At 35.2% G+C, this 20,283-nt stretch overlaps 1 protein-coding gene across 2 annotated transcripts in view; it reads right to left on the bottom strand.

Moving 5' to 3' along the window:
* The window catches only part of LOC145562432 (DExH-box ATP-dependent RNA helicase DExH7, chloroplastic-like), a 41,674-nt gene that overhangs the window by 3,586 nt on the left and 17,805 nt on the right, over positions 1 to 20,283 (bottom strand). For both annotated transcript variants that reach the window (XM_081622707.1, XM_081622708.1), the window contains exons 15-31: positions 19,670 to 19,735; positions 17,225 to 17,307; positions 16,950 to 17,130; positions 13,580 to 13,732; positions 13,388 to 13,489; positions 13,110 to 13,262; positions 12,201 to 12,305; positions 11,947 to 12,087; positions 11,755 to 11,844; positions 11,521 to 11,577; positions 10,347 to 10,430; positions 9,133 to 9,231; positions 8,898 to 9,038; positions 8,393 to 8,463; positions 5,921 to 5,990; positions 5,218 to 5,304; positions 441 to 653 (exon numbers count right to left, since the gene is read on the bottom strand). In XM_081622707.1, the coding sequence (XP_081478833.1) occupies positions 441 to 653; positions 5,218 to 5,304; positions 5,921 to 5,990; positions 8,393 to 8,463; positions 8,898 to 9,038; positions 9,133 to 9,231; positions 10,347 to 10,430; positions 11,521 to 11,577; positions 11,755 to 11,844; positions 11,947 to 12,087; positions 12,201 to 12,305; positions 13,110 to 13,262; positions 13,388 to 13,489; positions 13,580 to 13,732; positions 16,950 to 17,130; positions 17,225 to 17,307; positions 19,670 to 19,735 (1,896 nt within the window). The remainder of the gene's footprint in view (positions 1 to 440; positions 654 to 5,217; positions 5,305 to 5,920; positions 5,991 to 8,392; positions 8,464 to 8,897; positions 9,039 to 9,132; positions 9,232 to 10,346; positions 10,431 to 11,520; positions 11,578 to 11,754; positions 11,845 to 11,946; positions 12,088 to 12,200; positions 12,306 to 13,109; positions 13,263 to 13,387; positions 13,490 to 13,579; positions 13,733 to 16,949; positions 17,131 to 17,224; positions 17,308 to 19,669; positions 19,736 to 20,283) is intronic.

The following is a 20,283-nucleotide window of genomic DNA, read 5'->3' as shown; positions in this document are numbered from 1 at the left end:
TGGGATTCATATTGAAAGGAACAAAAGCTTAGGGCACCATGTCAAGGTGCTTGTACTGATCAAAGGTCATTACACCTTTCATTTCCATGATATGCATCAATGAATATTACCAGACCAGCAGTGAGTACTGCCCATGCTGCATTATATAACCTCTTTGAGACATATCCGGGATATTTGACTAGTAATCATATCACCAGATTTAGTGAGCTTGATATGATGAAATGATTCAGATATATGCTCACACAGACAAGATTGCGATATGATCAGATGGAGTGTACATAATTTGAAGTTTACTGGATTAACCGAATAAAAAATCAAATTCAACAGATCCAACCATTTTGTCACATGCATACAGAAATATTTCCCACCAATTATTGCAAATGACAATGACAAAACAAGAATTGACTATATGGAGGAAACAAAATCTCAATCATACTGACCTTTTCAAGGAACACAAGGAAGGGATGTTGGAAGATCTTTGAATCACCATTGACAGAAGAAGGGTGTATATGAACTTCTCTTTTTCCATCATACCAGGCAGGTCTGCCCTTAGATATAGATTTAAGTGATTGCCTTAGATTCCCAAGAGCTGGAGCATGAATACCCTCCACTGTTGCAGCCACATTGGGATAGAGACCTGCACATAATATTGCCTGCAAACAAATATTTGCCTTAGTTGCCAATAACTATAAGATCTTGATAAAGCATTTAATTTAATTAGGAGGATAAGATACTTTTGAATCAATTTAACGACACATCTTGGTGAAAATGAAATCATTAATTGAATTACAAGACCCATTTACTTGAATGATTTACATGTTTACTGGAATATATATAGGGGAAACACCCAAACACCAGTGAGAACCCCTTGTTTATGTGAGAACTCTTTCCTTGTGAGAACATTCTCTATATTCTAAATTTTTACTTATATGTTCTAAATATTAAATAAGGCGTTCTAAATTTTTACTCATATGTTCTAAATCTTAATTGAGTTAAATAAGATTATCTAAATTATTAGTCACATGTTGAAAATCTTAAATTAATTGTTCTAAATTTTAGCTTATATGTTCTACATTTTAAATTGTGTGTTCACAGATTTTTAACCATATGTTTTAGATTGTAAATCATATGTTCTAAGTTATTACTTGTATGTTCCAAACGTTTACTCACGTGTTCTAAATTATGAATTAGGCTTTCTTAATTTTTACTCGCATGTTCTAAATCTCAAATTAAAGGTTCGAAATTTTATTCACATGTTCTATATTTCAAATAGGGTTTTACAAATTTCACTCACGCATTCTAAATTTAAAATTAGATGTTCTAAACTATTATTCACGTAGATGTTCTAAATTTAGAACATGCAAGTAAAAATTAAGGAGACCTAACTTAAAATTGGAAAATTTGTATAAAAAAACCTTTTAAATGCACCATTTTGCGAAAAAAAACCTTTTAAAAGATTTAGCATAAAAGAAAACCCGAAGTTGATTGTTTTTTTGTTGAAGACAACCTAGGGCCTCTAATTACTTAATTAACCTTCAATTTCTTCTAATTACCTTCGATCACTTAACCAACTAATAATTAAATTAATTTTTTTTTTTAACAAAATAAGCAAAAACCACCACCCCCACCACCAGGCAGCCACCCTATCCCTGCCACCCTCCCATGGCATCAGCCCCCCTCCCCCAACTGAGTCGCCGCCTTGAACCCGCAACCCCCGACAACTCAGCTCCACTGCCGGCCGAGACCTCCATTTCCCAAAAACTAGAGACCTCAAAAACAATCTACAATGGCGTCACTTCCATCAATATTTTCTCTCTCCTCATTCCTCAACTCACCTCCATTTCCGACAAAACCATTAACAATGCCGGCGAAATCCTCTCAAACTCAACTTCAATTCCATGTTTCTCACCCTCCCTTTCGTCTCTGAACCCCTCATCTCCTCCAATTCCATTTTTTCCCTCGCTTCTACATAACTGTTTCATCTCCTTCAACCAAACATAAACAGAGGTCAGGCAGCGGGAACAAAACCGCTGTTTTAATATAAGGTCCGTGATAAGAACATTTATTTCATATATAGCTTAATTCATCATCTTCAGCTTGCCATTTAACAATAGCCAAACTATGTTGACCACCACAAGCTATAAGGTTAGCTCACCAACAGGCTTCAGCTTTCTCTACTCTCCTCCCTAACAATTCTCTCTCCATTACTTCCTTCGATTTGGATGACAACGTCACCATTAATGGCGTCAAGCTCAACAACTCCCCTGTTTTTAATAATGGGAAAGGGAGGTGGGTCGCTGGGTGTACGTGGTTCAAAACTACGGCTCGGTTAGGGATAGCGCCGACTGCCGTGGGAAAGAAAGGGAGGGGGTGACTGCTTGGTTTGTGTTTTTTGTTTTTATTTATAAATTGATTTAATTATTAAATGGTCAAATTAGAGTTAGAAGTTGATTAGAAGAAATTAGAGATTAATCAAGATAATTAGAGGTATTAGGTTGTCTTGAACAAAAAATTTTTACTAACGGGTTTTCTTTTGCCAAAATGTTAAAAATCGGGTTTTCTTTTGCCAAAAAGCTTTTAATAGGTTTTTTTTCGCAAAATGGTGCATTTAAAAGATTTTTTTGACAAATTTTCCTTTAAAATTTAGAATGTATGAGTAAAAATTAGAACATATGAGTAAGAGTTTGGAACATATGAGAAATAATTTTTAAAAAAAATATGATTTAAAGTCGAAAACATATGATTAAAAATCTTAGAGCATACGATTTAAAATTTAGAACATGTGAGTAAAAGTTTGGATCATACAAGTAATAAATTAGAAAATATGATGTAAAAACATATGATTAAAAATCTTAGAACATACGATTTAAAATTTAGAACATATAAGTAAATGTAGAACAAATAATTTAAAATTTAGAACATGTGAGTAATAATTTAGAACATCTTATTTAACTCATTCAATATTTAGACCATGTGAGCAAAAATTTAGAACGCCTGATCTAATATTTAAAACATACTAGTAAAAATTTAGAACACAAAGAGTGTTTTCACATATGAAAGAGTTCTCACATATATATAAGGTATAATAGGTGCAATCTAAAAATGATATTTTAACACCAAGAATGGGCATGGTAACTATTAGCTTGTTATCTGATATACACGAGAGGGTATAGGGCTGTGCATTTGAAAAATAATGGAGCATACTCTGTAATGTCATATATTTTCAAATTTTTCATCAAATGTTTTATGTTTGGATTCTAACATCAAAATTGCATTTCCTTATTAATATCTTTCACAACTACTAAGTATTTTCATTTATATGCATTCAGAAGTTTTTCATTATAGTAATTATTAAATTCAGCAGATTTCACTTTTGGGAGGCCAGGATTGTTGTTTTCAGGCAAGTTTACCGCAGTGCTAAAATTTCCTTTTTTCCTGTTAGGCGGTCCACTTAAACATGCAGAATAAGCTCCAACTCGCCATGGAGTTTCTGTAGAGTTTGTTATTTTCCTTTGGTCATGTGACTTTGGATTGAGTGTGATTGAAAAGAGTCAGCAATAAGGTCTTATTCACTTCACTTGCATTTTCCTGGATTGAAATTATATACTGATTGAAGTGAAACTCATTTTTACTAATTGAAACTGATTTAAACTAATTCACTACTGTTTTTGTTGCATAAGTATTACAATTTTCAGTAATCAAAACTTTTTTTTACTGAATAAAACTTAAATTTACGGAATCAAACCGATTTTTACACTTTAAAACTATTTTTACTGTTTCAGACCCACTTTATATATACCTTTTTAAGTTGGAAAAAATAGGTCCTAGTGGTAGTTGAAATGAGAGGAAAGAAATCAGTAAAGGAAAAGAAATTAATCAGAACCCTCCCATTGCCAATTCTGTTTGGTTGGGTCATTAATGCAGATCTTGATTTTCCTAAGAAATACCTTTATTATCTTTCAATAATTTTCTCTCCATCCTCCCAAAAACCTTAATATATTTCAAACACCATGCCCCACCACCAACACTCTTTCCTTTGCAGTTGCCACCACCAACGTTCTTTGTTTCCAAATTTAGTTGAACAGGTTTCATCATTTACATGTCTCAAATTAGTCCTTTGGTGGTTAAATCAGTCCATAAAATAAGGATCTCAGCCACAAAGCTGAAGATCTAGGCTGGCCATTGTGGGAAACAAAGTGCAGCTTTGAACAAATGGCCATTTTCTCCCCTTTCTGATGGCGAGCCTTGATGCAGATAAGATAATGGTGGAGATATTAGTTAAGTGATCACAGATGAAGAGGGAGGAGAGGAGAGAATGATGTAGTTGTTAGGCAAACGAAGGCTATGGATTTTAGGCTTGAGCAGTTGTGAAGTTGAGGGTAGAGGCGGAATGTTTGTTGTTGAAGGAGTGTTGGGTGACAAAGGGGGTAAGTTGAGGTAGTAGCAGTAGAGGGAAGAGGTGATGAATGGTATTAAATGATGCATGAGACTAGGCAGTGCAAATGGCAATGGGGGATTTACAAAATCAAAATCTGAGGAGGTGAAAAACAACACTAACCCCTTACATGATGATTTTACACAGGAGAAATGGGTAGAGAGAATTTTAAATAAAAAATTGAACCAAACGTCAACAAAGGGAAAAAGCAAGGAAATGGATACCTTTCCTTGTTTATAAATCCCACACAACCAAACACCTTATTAATAATAGTTAGGAATTAGAAGATGAGGCAACATCATCAATTCATTTTCTGATGTGTGATTTTTTCATATTGTAAGCTAGCTAGAGTAGACCATTTCAGATTGGCAATTGAATAATTTTCTTGTCTACTGGGTCTGCTGGATCAACAAGTTAATTATGTAAGAGTTGTGAGAGAGAGCGTAGAATTGCTTTTTTGAAAAGAAAAAAAAATGAAATAAAATCCTCATATTTGATTGTTATTTGAGTTTTTGGTGATGGAGGGATGAGCCGGATGACAGGATCTTCCAGAACAGAAATCTTGATCATGAGCCTTGACATCAAATAATAAATATTTACCACCACTTTTTTCTTTAAGAGGCTCCTTGCAAATTTTCTGCTTGTCATTCTTAACCAATAAAATTTTTCTTCAAAAAGTTCTTTTAAAACGATTTCAAAGAGCAGATGCAGGAATCAACAGCATTAATACTAATGAATTTTACTTCAAAAAATAATTCAGCACAGAGATGACATATAATTACCTTCACCACTGCACAATGATTAGCATGCTTGTTAAAAGGTTGTGATGCATTAGAAAACCAGCCATCCAGATTTCCTTTTCTCTTACCCTGAATCCAATCCAACACACACAAGAAGCAAGAAAACAAATAATCACGAGGAAAGAGAAGTCAATTATTGATAAAGATGAAAATATACACCGATCTAGCAAGCTTAGCTAAAGAGAGATACAAACTAGATTTGGTTAGACCAAAATTGTGATTGCCAAAAAGGTTTACTTTGCAGAAAATGAAATTCCTATTGATCCTAAACTGCTTTATTGGATCAGAGAGCTCAGCATGGAATACATAAGTTATCAATCAGAAAGTTTTCAATTTGTGGCAAGAAAACTCCTAAGAATTACATTACCCACATTGTTATCAAACAGCTAACTGAGTTTCTGTTTTCTATGAAATAAAACATACTCATTTTTCTTATGTCAATCAAATGACATCTATACAAATCCTAATTTAATTCATTCATGATTATAATCAAGCTTCAACTTCCGTTGTCTCACGCCTAAACACCTCAATTGGTATATTGGTCTTCAAATGAACAAGGTATTGCCTTTATTCATGATGATGTGATTAGAAATTGTAAAGTTAATCTTTTTTTTTTTTTTTTTTTGCGATTGTAAATAATGCACAAGCACCGACAAAAATGCAAATTATTTGTGGAAAAGGCAACCTGATAATCGTCAGGGAGATGGATGAGACCAATATCTGCCAATAGTGTTCCAAGTTGCACTCGCATATCTCTACAAAAAAAAAAAAAAAAAAAAAAAAAAAAAAAAAAAAAAAAAAAACCAACTTTGCAATGTCAGCACAGTGAAAGCTAAGACTGACAATATATCTTTTCCATCAAACATTCTGAAACTTTAAATCAGTAATACAAATATCATAAATTCCAAACAGAAAACTTTCTAAAATAAAGCTCCACAATTTTAAATAGCATCCAAAGGCAACGTTAGGTTGATAACAGTATACATGACTGAAGCAAATAAACCAAGGAAAATAAAAAAAAACCAAATAAAATCAGAACACAAATCACGTAAAGAGTCATGTGTTTCAGTTCAGATCTTCAAAAAGGCAAGGTACCTAGGTGCTCCACCTACTTGAAGTCAATATAAAAGCTTATTCACAGGTGACAAAGCAACAAAAGCAGGAGGAGAATCACGAAACCCTCTATTTCTTTAGGAAATTTTGACATTTGCTACAAGGAAAAACACCTCGATTCACATTTGCTACCGTTTTAAATTTTTTTTTTTTACTTTGCTACCACCTAAATCAGAGTGTGTTAGAAATTACTACCCGATGCCTTACACCGTATCTATTTCCGTTAGTGGGGCCCAACCACCGTCCAGCCACCCCCTCCCCTCAACTGCCACCCCTCCCCCTCCCCTTTGCTGGCGGCCGGCGCCGGCGCCGGCAACCCCACACCCCTCCCTTTTCCCCACCCACGAAGCCAACCCCCCTCCCTTTCCCCCACCCATGAAGCCAACCCCCCACCCACCGAAGCTTACCCCACCGAAATTAGCCCCCCTCCCGGTTCCCTCCACCGGAATCGACCCCCTCCCCTTCTCCTACCCTTTTCGACCACCTCTAACCCTAAACCATCACCCCAAAACCACCATAAGCGAAACCCTAAAACCCGTTTAGGGTGGTTTCGCGCTAGTGGTTTAGGGTTAGGGGTGTCGGTTTTTGGGTTGGGGAAGGGGTGGGGGTCGCTTCCAGTGGGGGTAACGGGGAGGGGGGCTGATTTTGGTGGGGTTGGCTTCGGTGGGTGGGGGAAAGGGAGGGGGGGTTGGCTTCGTGGGTGGGGAAAAGGGAGGGGGGTGGGGTCGCCGTCACCGGCGCCGGCCAAAGCTTTGGGCGCCGTCTGCCGGTAGGGGGGAGGGGGAGGGGAGGCAGCCGAGGGGAAGGGGTGGCTGGATTTTTTTTCTTTTTTTTTTTTAAATAAACTTAACGAATACTAACGGATTCCGTTAACCGGTAGTAATTTCTAATAAACTCTGATTTAGGTGTTATCAAAGTAAAAAAGAAAAAATTAAAACGGTAGCAAATGTGAATCGAGGTGTTTTTCCTGGTAGCAAATATCAAAATTTTCATTTTTTTAATAGTTGAGTCCGATCACAATAGAGATAGTTTTACATTCATGCTTCTAGTTTGATTTCAAACTTTAAAGTCTATATTACAATTTTTATGAAATGCTCATTCGATATAAACTAAAAAGGCATTCAACAACAAGAGTCTTCCACAAAAGACCTCACCGGTTTTTTATACATATAATCCCTCCATCCCTTTTTGATGAGCCTATTTCTCAAAAAACACGGTAATCAAGGAGAATGGATGGAATAGAGGAATAATGTATAGGAAAGATAAAAAGTAAGTAATGATTTTTTGGGCATATGTGTATTTTGTATGAGAAAGATTAAAAAAAAAAAAAGTAAGTAATGATTACATGCTATTTTTAGAAATAGGCACATCACTTTAGGACACCAAAAAAGTAACAGGCACATCAAAAAGGGACAGTGGGAGTAGTATTTAATATGGAATAAACTTAGTGCATAGCTTTCCTTTTCTATGTTCTATTTTAATTGAGATTCATGTATAACTGATTTAGTTCTCCAAAGGCTCTCTACCAGAAGCATTCACTGGAAACACACTACACTCCAAAATGGTTCACTCACATTAGTTCTAATCTATTCACTCTGTTCCTAAATAAATCACTTGCCTTATTTGGCTGTTACAAATTTAATGCATCACATCTATTTGTAATAACTTTCCACCTTTATTATTTCTCTCGCTTCCCATAATTCCCATTCAAAAGATTTTATTTTATTATTTCTCTCTTACACAGTTCCCATTTAAATAATTAAAAAAAACTTACTCCCTCTCTCATTCTCTCTCTTTCATGATCCCCACATTTTTGTTTTTATAATCACTCACTTACCCTGCTTGCAATACAAATAAACTCTCATAAAACTCATCGCAATCCCAAGTGATGGATTCATATAGGAACAGAGGGAGCATTTAATACCATATATTCTCACCAAAATAACTAATTTACATGCCACAACATACTCAACAGTTTGACAAAAAAATGCACGAATTGAACAATAAATATCAAGCAGGAGAAAAGCTGAAGATGAATAAGTACCGTATTGTGTGCATAACTGAGCTGCTGAGAGAGTATTTTTTACAATAATTTTGAGCAGCCTTAACCCCTTTCTGGGAATTAAAAAAAGTGAAATCAAGAAAGATATAATTCAGATCCCAAGATAACATGCTAAACTCATGAATGTGACATGCATTCTAAGATTTAATTAAAATCTAAGAGCATTATTGATGTGGAAGACTGCAATTGCTTATAATTTCACATTATAAACACAAACTGTTTCAAGAATACAAGTTTAGGAGAAAAAATAGGGGCATATGAAGGGTATTGTAAGGAAATTACATGAATTTAGGCTAGTGGAAAAAGGTCCCTGTGTGAAAAGTAAGGGTATATAGGCCAGTCTAGATAAAAAACAAAATTGTACTTAATAAGAAAATGTTGCGACTATTATGACATTTCCTTTTTAGGGAGATGGTGCAACGAAGAAGAAACAGAAGAAGTACTAGATTGAAAGACATGTATTGCTGTAAAAATGCCAAAGTCTTACGTCTCGGAGAATCTTCTCCCATTTCTCATAGGCAATCATCATTATGATATGATCAGATTGACTAGCATTATCGTATGAATTGCTAGAACCATCAGTCTTATCTGACAAAATTGCCAGTTTTGATCGTTCAACAAATTCTCTCTGAAAGACAAACAGAAAGAAACTCATCACTGAACTAGGTTTTTTAAATCATAAAGGTTATGCTTGAGTATCAAGTATTACAAATACAAGAAACCTCATCTTTCAGGTGAACAAATGGTGATTTGTGACTCAAAAATGCAGCAATTGACAGGATAGGCGATAAACATCCGAATATTGCACCATATAGCATCATCTGCAAAAGGAAAAAAATACAATGGTATTCAAAAGCAACTTCATGTGGCTACTGGCACTATTACAGCCCTCAGCCCTAATGATCATTGGATTAGCATAGAACTAACGATCAAGATTTGCTGAACCTAAATTATTTAAATGGAAATGAAATTATTTTACTTACCGAGTTAAACTTATACAGATTTATTATATTTGTTCAATACAGTTACTAAAATAAATAGAACTTATTTTTCCTGAAATTAATTTACTTTTACTAACTTAGCTTATTCTTCCTATACTTTACTAAATATTATTGATTTTAGGTGACGACAACAGAGCCTTAGAAGGAATTTTTATAAGGAGAGAGCACAAATATCCTAAAGGTAAGAATATTGGACTTCTAAAACACACACACACACACACATACACACACACACGCAAACAAAAAAAAAATTGAATCACTACATATATAATTTGAGTTGTTGAAATTTTAAAATAAATTAATTAACTTAGAACTTGAATGCTTCAACGGAGTCTAAATGAGAAGAGAAAATGAGTATTTTTATCAATAGACCCATTGAATTCTCACCTATTGGACTCACTCTTAATAGTTTGAGTTTCAATTAGCTTTAAGGATATAATTACGGAAAAGGAGCAAAAAACTAAGAGTGGGGGGGTTGTAAGAGTTAAAATGCCATAACTCACCAAATCGCTCTAAGCGGTTTGATGAATCAAGATCTATGTACCACATGTGTTCTCACTCCACACACACACACACCAAATATTACCCCAAAAGGGATGTACGCATCACATTGCACATTATTAACCTTATGTCTAAGAGAAAGTACATGAAAGGATCATATTAACAAAGTCTATATGTGGAGACAAAATAAAAGACCTTACATGACTATATTCTCCATACATAAAAATCAAAATATGTGGTTAAAGAGAAGTGTGTGAATAGCGTCAAAATTGCAAATGGTGATATATACGATGTGTGTGTATGTGTGCGTGTGTGTGTGTGCGTGTGTTAGTGCGCACGCACTAGCAAGGTACTTTTCATAACACAGTTGACATTCAATTATGATTTCTAGAGGGGGAAAATGGCAACAAAAAAAAAAGGTATGGTGTTTAAACCTTGCCAAGCAGCAAATCAACTGGCAGTTTGGCCAAATGATGCCCAAGGGGAGTTAGCTCTTCATTTTCATCGACAGCACCAACCTGAAGAATAGAAAACATTTTACCATCAGAATATGAACCACTGAAATTAAAAGGGAGAGAAAGAGAGAGCAGGAACATTTGCATTTAAGGCAGGATTTTAGGATGTTGAAAATAAGGTTATATTAACAATAATGGGTGTCAGCGTTTACAAGTCTATCATCTTTAAGAGAAATAAACATTAGATGGTTGTTTGTAAATTCAGCTGGCTTGGAGATTCTTAGGATGGTTATAAAGAAATGACATGGGACATCAAAGTATTACCACTGACAGTATCTGAAATAGAGTTTCAGTCTAGCTTCCTTTACCGGAAACTGCCTCTTAGGTGATGAGATAGATAATGCTGAGAAACTTAAATTGATTATTTCAGTGCCTTTATGACAGAACTATGGGAACTTGGGAAGCATGACAGGCAAGCTATGCCCTTACTAACGCTTCCTAGAAGACTTGTCTCAATTGTATTGTAACTAATTCCTTTTTTATGATGCATTCTTTTTACTCAAAGTAAAAAATGTATGCTCTGGGCCTATCTTAAATAGTGAGCCTCAGCAATGGCCACTGTGTCTAAGAGTAAAAAAAAACACCTGCTAAATTATTGTGGATAGACAGCTTATTCATACTAACAAGACATTTCATATATGAATTATTGGATGTATGACACATCTAACAATTTCATGGCAGAAGAATGAATAGAGATAATTTTTCTAAAAAAGTACTGAAATTTTTGCTCAGTTGCAAGGTAAGTAGGACAAAATTCAGTAGAATTTAAAAGCTCAAAGCACAAGAAGCATAGGCCTGCAACTTGCGGCCTTGGCAGTTGTTTCAGGTATTCTGTTACAGGCGAATGGCAAGAATTTCACGTTCAAGCTACAATCTTGTAATCTTAGAAGCATGATAATTTTTTCTGCTGCCGCCTTGGTCTTCAGAACGAGGATGCTAAGAGGGAAAATCTTAAGATAATCTAATAGAAATGGAGGATGCCATAAATTTGATTCTCATAAACAGATTTATGTTCTACAATATCGAAGAGCTCTTTCAAAATCAGAGCAGAAAATACTAAAAAACCTGAATATTGGAAGCCAAGCAACACTACCTCTTTTAATGATGAGACTGCTGAATCTATAGCTTCATCCTTCGGCATTTCAATAGCCTGAAAACAAAATCAAAATCTTAAAATCATATAAACATACCAAAAATAAACGCTACCCTACATCTCAATGGTCAAGTGTCCCAGAGTGCAGTCTATTGGTCACATATAGTAAAAAAACAACTACAGTACATAAGTATCATGCCTCAAATTTTATTCTGATAATCTTCGAGGTCATACCTTGGACAAAAAGAGTTTTATGTCACCAAGGGAAAGCAGCTTAATCTGCAGACACAATTCTACCAATGGCATTCTAAGCATCTCAGGAACCTTCAGAATCAAGCAAGTTAGGGACATATTAGATGAATTATCAAAGTATGGCATACAAAATGGACATGGACTACAAATATTAGTTCTGGCACTATGGTATACCTGGAAGGATCGCATCATTTTTTCAAATCTATGGCGCGTATACAAGCAAAAGCAAGTACCAGGTTTTACTCGTCCAGCTCTTCCTCGTCGTTGTTTTGCATTTGCTTGGGATATCCAATCTTCAACCATCATTGAGAGTTTCTAGAAGTAACCATGAGCAACTTAGACAATAATACCATTGACAAGTAACAATAACTTAATCAATAAATCAAACAGCCATCACATTTCATAAAGCTAAGAAGATTTATAGAAACCTTTCGTGGGTCATAGCGGTACTCCTTGTGTTTACCAGAATCAACCACATACACCACGTCATCTATTGTCAAGCTTGTCTCTGCAATATTGGTTGCCATTATAATCTGCATGTATGACAAAATAGTGCAGATGATATCAATTTAATCCATATCCAAGAATAATCAAATAGTTCATCCTCTAAAAGGCTGGGGTGAAGGACTGAGAAGGAGGGGGGGTTGCTGTTTCTCAACTTGGATGTTATCAAGCAGTAACTGAAGTCTACACTAATGAGTCAGTTTCATTATATTCTTGCAATGTATATAAAAGATCTTGGCTTCCTAAAGCGAGAGGGATTCTGCTGCGCCTAGGTGCACCACTTTCAACTTTGGCACACTGTATAAACATTTAAAAATTTTGAGTCTTCAAAAGCGCCTTTTTGAATGTGCCTTGCCTAGAGCAAAAAGCACTCTATACTAACTGCCTAGTGCCTCAATGCCTTAGGTGCAATTCTTAAAGCACATTAACAAAGCATAACAAGTCTTGCAAAGAAGGAAAAGGAAAGCAGCTATACTTAATTCATATGATATGACCTCTGCACATCACATTTAAAATACAATGGTTCAAGAGATAAAATTACATCCAATTTCTCAATGAGATCTTCTCATAATTTTCATGTTAACCATAAAGACCATGCCATAATTTTCATATTAATTAGGGATGTCACATCCATATCTATTAAGAAGTTACCCTTCCTTACCATACACATCTCAAAACATAATTATTCATCTGCAGTGGTAGAATTCTATAAACAAATGCTTATTCTTTGTTGTTCCTGCTATACAGCCATGGACCTTATACACCAAAAGGAAAAACGCACAAAGCTGACATCTGATCCTAAAAAGAAATCATCGTTTAAAATGCTAGCATACCTTACGCATGTTATTGGGTGGCTTCCGAAACACCTTTTTTTGGTCTGCTGCAGCAACAGATGAATGCAAAGGCAAAAGCCATTCAGATGATTCTCCACCAAAGCGGTAAGAAGCAGCCAGCTTATCATGTAACCTGTAAATTTCTGAAATTCCCTACAATAACTCCAACCAAACTTTCTATCAGTAACAACTAACTAACATAATACACAATAATCTTTGGATGCCTGAAAAGAAGGAAAAAAAGAGAGAGAGAGAGAGAGAGAAAGAAAAAACCTTACAGGCAAGAAAACAAGAATTGCGCCATCACCACAGTTTTCATCAATATGACACACCAAATCTTCAAGAAGATCATAATCAATTACATCTTCATTCAATTTTTTCTGCACAGAAACATAGTTGATTGAAATAAGAACAAAGAAGCATGACAAGCATGTAATTGACACCCCTGACAACAGGATCAAATATTATACCAGATTCATTCTTGTTTGCTCACTGTATGATTGATATGCACTGGGGTCATAGTGTGGGTTCATGCATTCTTCTGATAGAAGAGTTTCGTCGCCCATCGATGATAAGACAAGACTTTTCATTCCTCTACGGTTGTCAATAGAACCTCCAACAATCTAAAGAAGCAAACAAAAATTATGTTATGACTTACACTTCTAAAAGATTCAGTATTTGGAATTGTTAACTTTTTTTTTTTTTTTTACAGTTCAGCACCTTATCACATAAAACGGAAAAAAACATCCAGACTAACTCAGGTAAATTTTCAAATGTGTAAAGTTGACAATTAAATTTTCAGTCAAAAAAAAGTCATTAAAACATTTTCCTGTTCTAACAAAAAGAATAAATATTCATATATCACAAATAGACATTGAATCTAGTATACAATAAAAGAATGTGGGAGACCTCCATGAAAATTATTAGACAGAATAATTGGGCATCATGCTATGCGTAACTAAGAAGCAACCTCGAAAATATCCCCATAGGGTGCATTAAAGGGACACAAGTTACACAGCTCTATCCACATATCCACCTGGCACACTAACTGTATTCTGGAAATAAAAAAGTTGTCATTCTTTCTAACTGCAACACTTAAAATGACTAAAACCAATCCCCAATAGTACAACATCTCTTTAACTCACCCAAAACTCACATTACATGACTCAAGATGTTAAAAAATAGACCTAACTATGTTTTTTTTCTTATACTTCAATGGGAATTCATGGTCAAAGTTCATAAGCTCTAACTTCAAAAATGGTGGAGTGAACAACTACGGATGAAGGGATGATCAATGTCCTAATCCTAAAACGGCACTATCTACAATATAATAAGACAACTCGGACCATGGTGCTTTTCTCAATGCAATAAACAGCCATTATAAATAGGAGTTTGTAACTTATTAGCAAACATAAGATTATTTGACCACATCCCACTCCACCAGCCAAATAATTTATCTATCTATCAAGCTACAAACAAATCTTGCTTCTTTAAGTTGAACCAAAATCCATAGATGCAATGGCCCCACAGAAATTTGAAGTACCTAGAACAAAATGAAACACATTTAAAGATCTTTATTTAGTTTCCCTAATTGCTCAAAACCTTATAAGAGTCCGGGATATGACCGATTTTCTTTCCATTTGTTGGTATCTTATTATATTTCATTGTGATTTTGTTTCACTAACAGAGACCTGCTACAATTTAGACCAATTGTACAGCTCTATAAGCTCCAGCGGTCCACCACCACTAATTTCCAGCAAATTGACGGAAAAGGGCTAAACTCAACCTATGGTTGTCAAATTCGACCTGATGTTTCAGTTCTGAAACTTCAAAGACAAAAATTCAACCACTAAGCTAGATCTAAATTCAACCACCTACTTCAAAGCGGGTTGAATTATTCTCAGTTAATTTTGTCTCCTCTTATTGGTGTTAATAGTGGACTCTTGATTTTTATTTAATTTTTTTTCTTCTCTCATTTTTGAATTTATGCTCCTGTCTAGCTAGATCAGTGCAACGGTTGTGAAGGAGGAAAGGATTTTTTTTTTAGTTAATTTGAAGCTGATGGTGGAGGCAATGGTGGATGTGGCAATGGCAGTGGATTCTATATTAGTGGAGGATATGGTTTTGGAAGTTGATGGGGTGGATTTATTAATTAACAGGGATGAGTTTATGGGGAGTGGTTGGGTGATTAGAAAAATTAATCAATGAGTTAGTCATGTGGGGACTAGTTAACAGTGTTTTTCATAATTGTGTGATAAAGTTTGTGCTGCACCTAAATAATAACAGGGGATATATTATGTAGATGAAAAAAAAAAAAAAAAAAAAAAAACTGGCATATACGAGTTAGATTCAAGTGCACAAGACTGTAGTCTAAATGAATTCTAATTGTATTGGCTACAATCAATTAGAAAGAAAAACAAGACAAAGATTCCAATAAAGCAAGCCAGCTAAATCCATTAAACATAAACATAAAGGAAGCTTTTTTGTCATGTAACCAGCACATAAACTCATCAATTTCAGGTTTACCCAAATCAATGAATCTCCGTCCTGCTGAAGAGGTAGTCCACAAAAAAGTGATAATAAATGTATAATGTATCACATGCATTACTTCTTGCAACATTCTGAGGTTGTCTAGTCAGTACTTATTTTTCTCAATAATATATATATTGGAAATTTTAGAAAATAACACCATAAATTTCTCAAATTTTTAATATAACAACACAAAAAACCCCAAAATTTAGATTATACCACCACTTAACGGATTTTTGGATGGAATCCGTAAGTGAGGCTTACTCTGGACACGGATCAATAAGCAATTTGTTTTTTTTAAAAAAAAAAAAAAAAAAAAAAGACAAATAAAAATAAAAACAAAAATTATAAAAAAAAAAAAGGAAAAAAACCTTTAACCCTAACCCAGCCACCGGCCCAACATCGGTGGCCGTGACCCCACCGCCAGGAAAGCAACCACGGCCATCGGATCCCCCTGCCACCGTCGAAACCAGCCCAACCACCACCCTTACAAACGACGACTCCACCCTTCCCAATCCCCACTCCCCGAAAACCAGCCCAGCCCCTTCACACCACCGCAAAAACCACTTATGCGCTTATCCTCCTCTCCGAAAACACCCTGGCCTTACCCTTCACCCTCATAACGGCTGAAATCGACCTTCAAAGCCCCCAGAATGTTCGATTTCGCAGTGAGGCAAAGGGCAGGGGTGGTTTTCGCCGTCGCCGGCTCAGGGTTCGTGGTGGGGGTTTCCACCGATTAGTGGGATTTGCGGGGGTTGGTAGGGGTGATAGCCGGTGATTTCGATGTTGAAGGAGGGGGTTTCGGTGGCTGGAGTTGGGTTGCCGGCGGTGGGGTCAGAGGAGTAGGTGGTGGGCTGGTGGCTGGATTAGTGTTTAGGGTTTTGTTCTTTTTTTTCTTTTTTTTGTTTTTATTTTTATTTATCTTATTTTTAAACCAATATTTTATTGACACGTGTTCAGAGTGGGGCCCACTAACGGATTTCATCCATTAAATAGTGGTGAAATCAAACTTTTGGATTTTTTTTGTGGTGTTATGATAAAAATTTGAGTTTTTGTGGTGTTATAATCCAATTTTTGAGAAATTTGTGGTGTTATTTTCTAAAAATTTCCTATATATATTTGATATTTGAGCTTTGCACTTGCTCAAAGATGATTCTTTACTTAGCATTTTAGCCTAAGAAAATAAAAAATAAAATAGCAAAGTTACAAGAACAACAAAAGGAAAAACGAATAATAGAATTTAAGTAAAAGATCAACCAACTTAAATATTGGCAGGAACCCGAAACAGATATAATTATAAATAAAAATTACCTCATGGCCAGATGTCTTAAAACCTAAACAGGCTGGGGAATCCGACGGAAGATGGTAGTCGGTTTTTTCATATACGTCTTCGAGAAAAAAAGTTGACACAGGATAGGTTCGACCTTCAGCAGTAATCACTGGGCAGTCCCCAAAATACCTTGAAAACAAACTTGAATCAACTGTTGCAGACCTGAATGTTGTGCACTTGTAAATTAGACAAAAAAAAAAAGTAATAAAAAGGAAGAGTCCATGAGTCCAAAACATGTTCAGAATGATCCCCTTACATGAGTATAACTTTAAATGTTTGGGTGCCACATGCAGCTTGCTTTTCCAGTAAGTTTTTCAAGACAATAATTAGGAAATCACCCTGTTTATGTCACAAGTCACAATGATAAATGATCAGCATGACCTAATATCACTTCAATTATTGCAGAGTGCAGACAGCCAAAAGCTAAAAAGTATGTAGAGATACAAATCAAAAAATTCATCAAGCTTTGAAAATGCAGTATTATTTAAATGACTTGAGGGACCTAAGGGAGACACACAGCTACTTGTGACGATTCATGTTAGCTGACCCCAAATCATTTTGGGACTAAGACTTCGTTGTTATTGTTGTTGTTGAGGGACCTAAGGAAGACATGGTGGTTTCAAAAAGTTCGTTTCACAGGTGTTACCTATTGAGGTTTAAGGTAGGAGATGGCCCGAGAATTCTTTTTCTGCGAGGATGTTTGAAAAGTGGAGCAGTCTTTCTGTGCTCAATTCTCTTGATCAGGTGATCAATGTCCATGATCAGTTGTTCTAAATGTGATAACATTTGGGATTTACAGTTTTAAACATCACCACTGCCACCATGTGACAGGCAATTGTAAAGGAGCTCACTTCTTTACTAGAGGTACTGAAGTTTTAGTTGCTTCAGGATCGGTTTCTTGTAAATCTATGTAAGTTGCTTGATTTAACCCCAGGGGCGGATCTATGTAGGTGCATGGTGAGTCACGTGACTCACCAGCAAAAAAAAAAAAAAAAAAAAAAATGTTTTTTTTTTAAAAAAAAAAATATCAAATAGACCGCCTATTATAGATAGGCGGTCTCTTTGCTGCTATTGCTGCCTAACACTTTGTCAGATTTTTATAAATAACAAAGAGACCTGTTATTTAGATAACTGGTCTCTTTTCTGCTGACATTGAATATGAATCTTTGTTTTGCTGCTTTCTTTTTTTCATTTAAGAGACCTGTTACATTTAATAACAGGTCTCTTTAAGTTATCTTACTATTTTATTTTTTTGTACTCCGTATAATTTTTTAATAATTCTTGTTTCTATTTATACTATATTTGCGCAACCAATTTTAATATTTTCCCACAAAGCTTATCAATTAAGTAAAAAATCATAAAGTTGATTTAATGTAACAATTTCATAATACTATTTGTTTGTAACATGTTATTTATTTAGAGTACGTACTTTTAACTTGTAAGATTGAATTTTTAAATACTTTGTAGTATGGATTTTTATGTCCTATTTTTGGATTGAAATCATTTTGGTGAAATATATATATATAATTTTTGGATTGAAACAAGTGATCAGTTATTGATGGCGACTCACCAGTTCGAAAATCCTGGATCCGCCACTGTTTAACCCCCTCAATTTCTAGTAGCAAATTCCATTTGGATAGGGTTCCTCTCAAGGTGAGGACATTTGTGTGGACTTTGGCATTGGGGATGATCAATACTAATGAAATGCTCCAAATGCATGGGCTAGGTTTAATTTCTCAATGGATAACTACTTGCTTTGGTATGCTAATAGGAAGCATTGTTTACAAGTTTTCATTCTGAAGTAGCAAGAAGCCTATGGAGGAGGTTGTTGAACAAGCACGAGGAGTCTTGGGTTTTTTGTTTAAAGGTTATGGATTGGTTGCACATTTATAATAGGGGTTTGGTAAAGTAAGGAGAAAAGGTGTTAGAGCAGTGCTTTCATGGTGATTTTATGTGGTGTGTGGTTGGAGGCTTGGAGCAAAACTCCCGGGTCTTCTTTCATGTTTTATATTCTTCTGAATTGTTCCAGGACAATGTCACTTATTTTGTGACTACATTCTGAAATTATCACGATGATGCTCCTAATTCATGATATACCTGCTTGTGTTCTAGTTTTTAGAAAATTGGAGAATTTGCCTACACGAAGGGGTCATTTCGTTAAACAAACAGGTAGAAGATGGATTGGGAGCTCATACCGGTGGTATGGATTGGGAAACCCATAACTTGCTAAATTAGTTTGGTCTGAAACTGGAATGGATTAGCACTTTGTCAGGGTTTGAATATAAGTTTGAATGGGTTAAGAATCTTGAGGGGGAGATTTGTATGATATTGTAGAGAGTTGGAAATCGGAATGGATTTAGATACCGCTGGTCTGAGGTTCCAGAGAAAAAAAAAATACCAGCTAAATGTTGCAATGCGTTCTACTCCATTGCACTACATTCCAAAAGGTCCAACCAAAACTCTCAAGTAGATTGTGACAATCTTTAAAATAGTTTTAATGATGTGTAAAAGGAATAGATTTTGCAACATACAGCAGAGAAAAGAATACATAGAACTCTTGTATTAGGAAGCTAATAAAACGCAGGTAGGGTAAATAAAAATATTCCATATAAATAATAGAAAATAAACAATATCATGGAAACTGCTTTGTTAACTGAACCAAACTCTCCATGAATCATAAATATCAAAATTGATGACTCACCAATAATGAGCGCTCATGCACCTCATCAACTATAACATGAGTAACACCATGAAAGCTCTTGTTCCCCTATAAAAGAAATAAACATGTATATATTATATAATAATAAACAATTAAGCAATCATATCCACAAGCTTGTACAGATAAATGTCTAAAACATTCAAGAAGCAATGCCAAGTATCAGCTACACAGTACAGAAACTTCCAATTTTGAACTGAGAGTATCAGTTTGACACTTCATAGAAGTTGAAGAGATGAAAAAGGAAAGATAAAAACAAATATACAACAAATAATACATGGATTTAGATGAATATGATATGACACTCAAGATATCAAAATATATTAAAGAGAGAGCAAGCTTTGTCATTGAATGATAATGCAGTTCCATTTAAGACACGAAACCAAACCCCAAGGCAATATTTATGTACTGTGGAATAACTGCAAGAACACATTCACTCAAAACAACCTTTTTGACTTTCAAGCAAAGACTTTTAACCAAGGATCATGGTTAGCAACTCTTTTTTTGCTGAATAACTGCAAGAACACATTTACTCATAACAGCCTAATTGGCTTTCAAGCAAAGACTTTCAACCAAGGATCATGGTAAGCTTTGGCATA

This window comes from Chenopodium album, chromosome 10 (assembly GCF_948465745.1).
Source record: "Chenopodium album chromosome 10, dcCheAlbu1.1, whole genome shotgun sequence".
Classification (NCBI taxonomy): Eukaryota; Viridiplantae; Streptophyta; class Magnoliopsida; order Caryophyllales; family Amaranthaceae; genus Chenopodium; species Chenopodium album.
The sequence above is the reverse complement of the archived record's forward strand: the minus strand, read 5'-3'. Positions and strand labels throughout refer to the sequence as shown.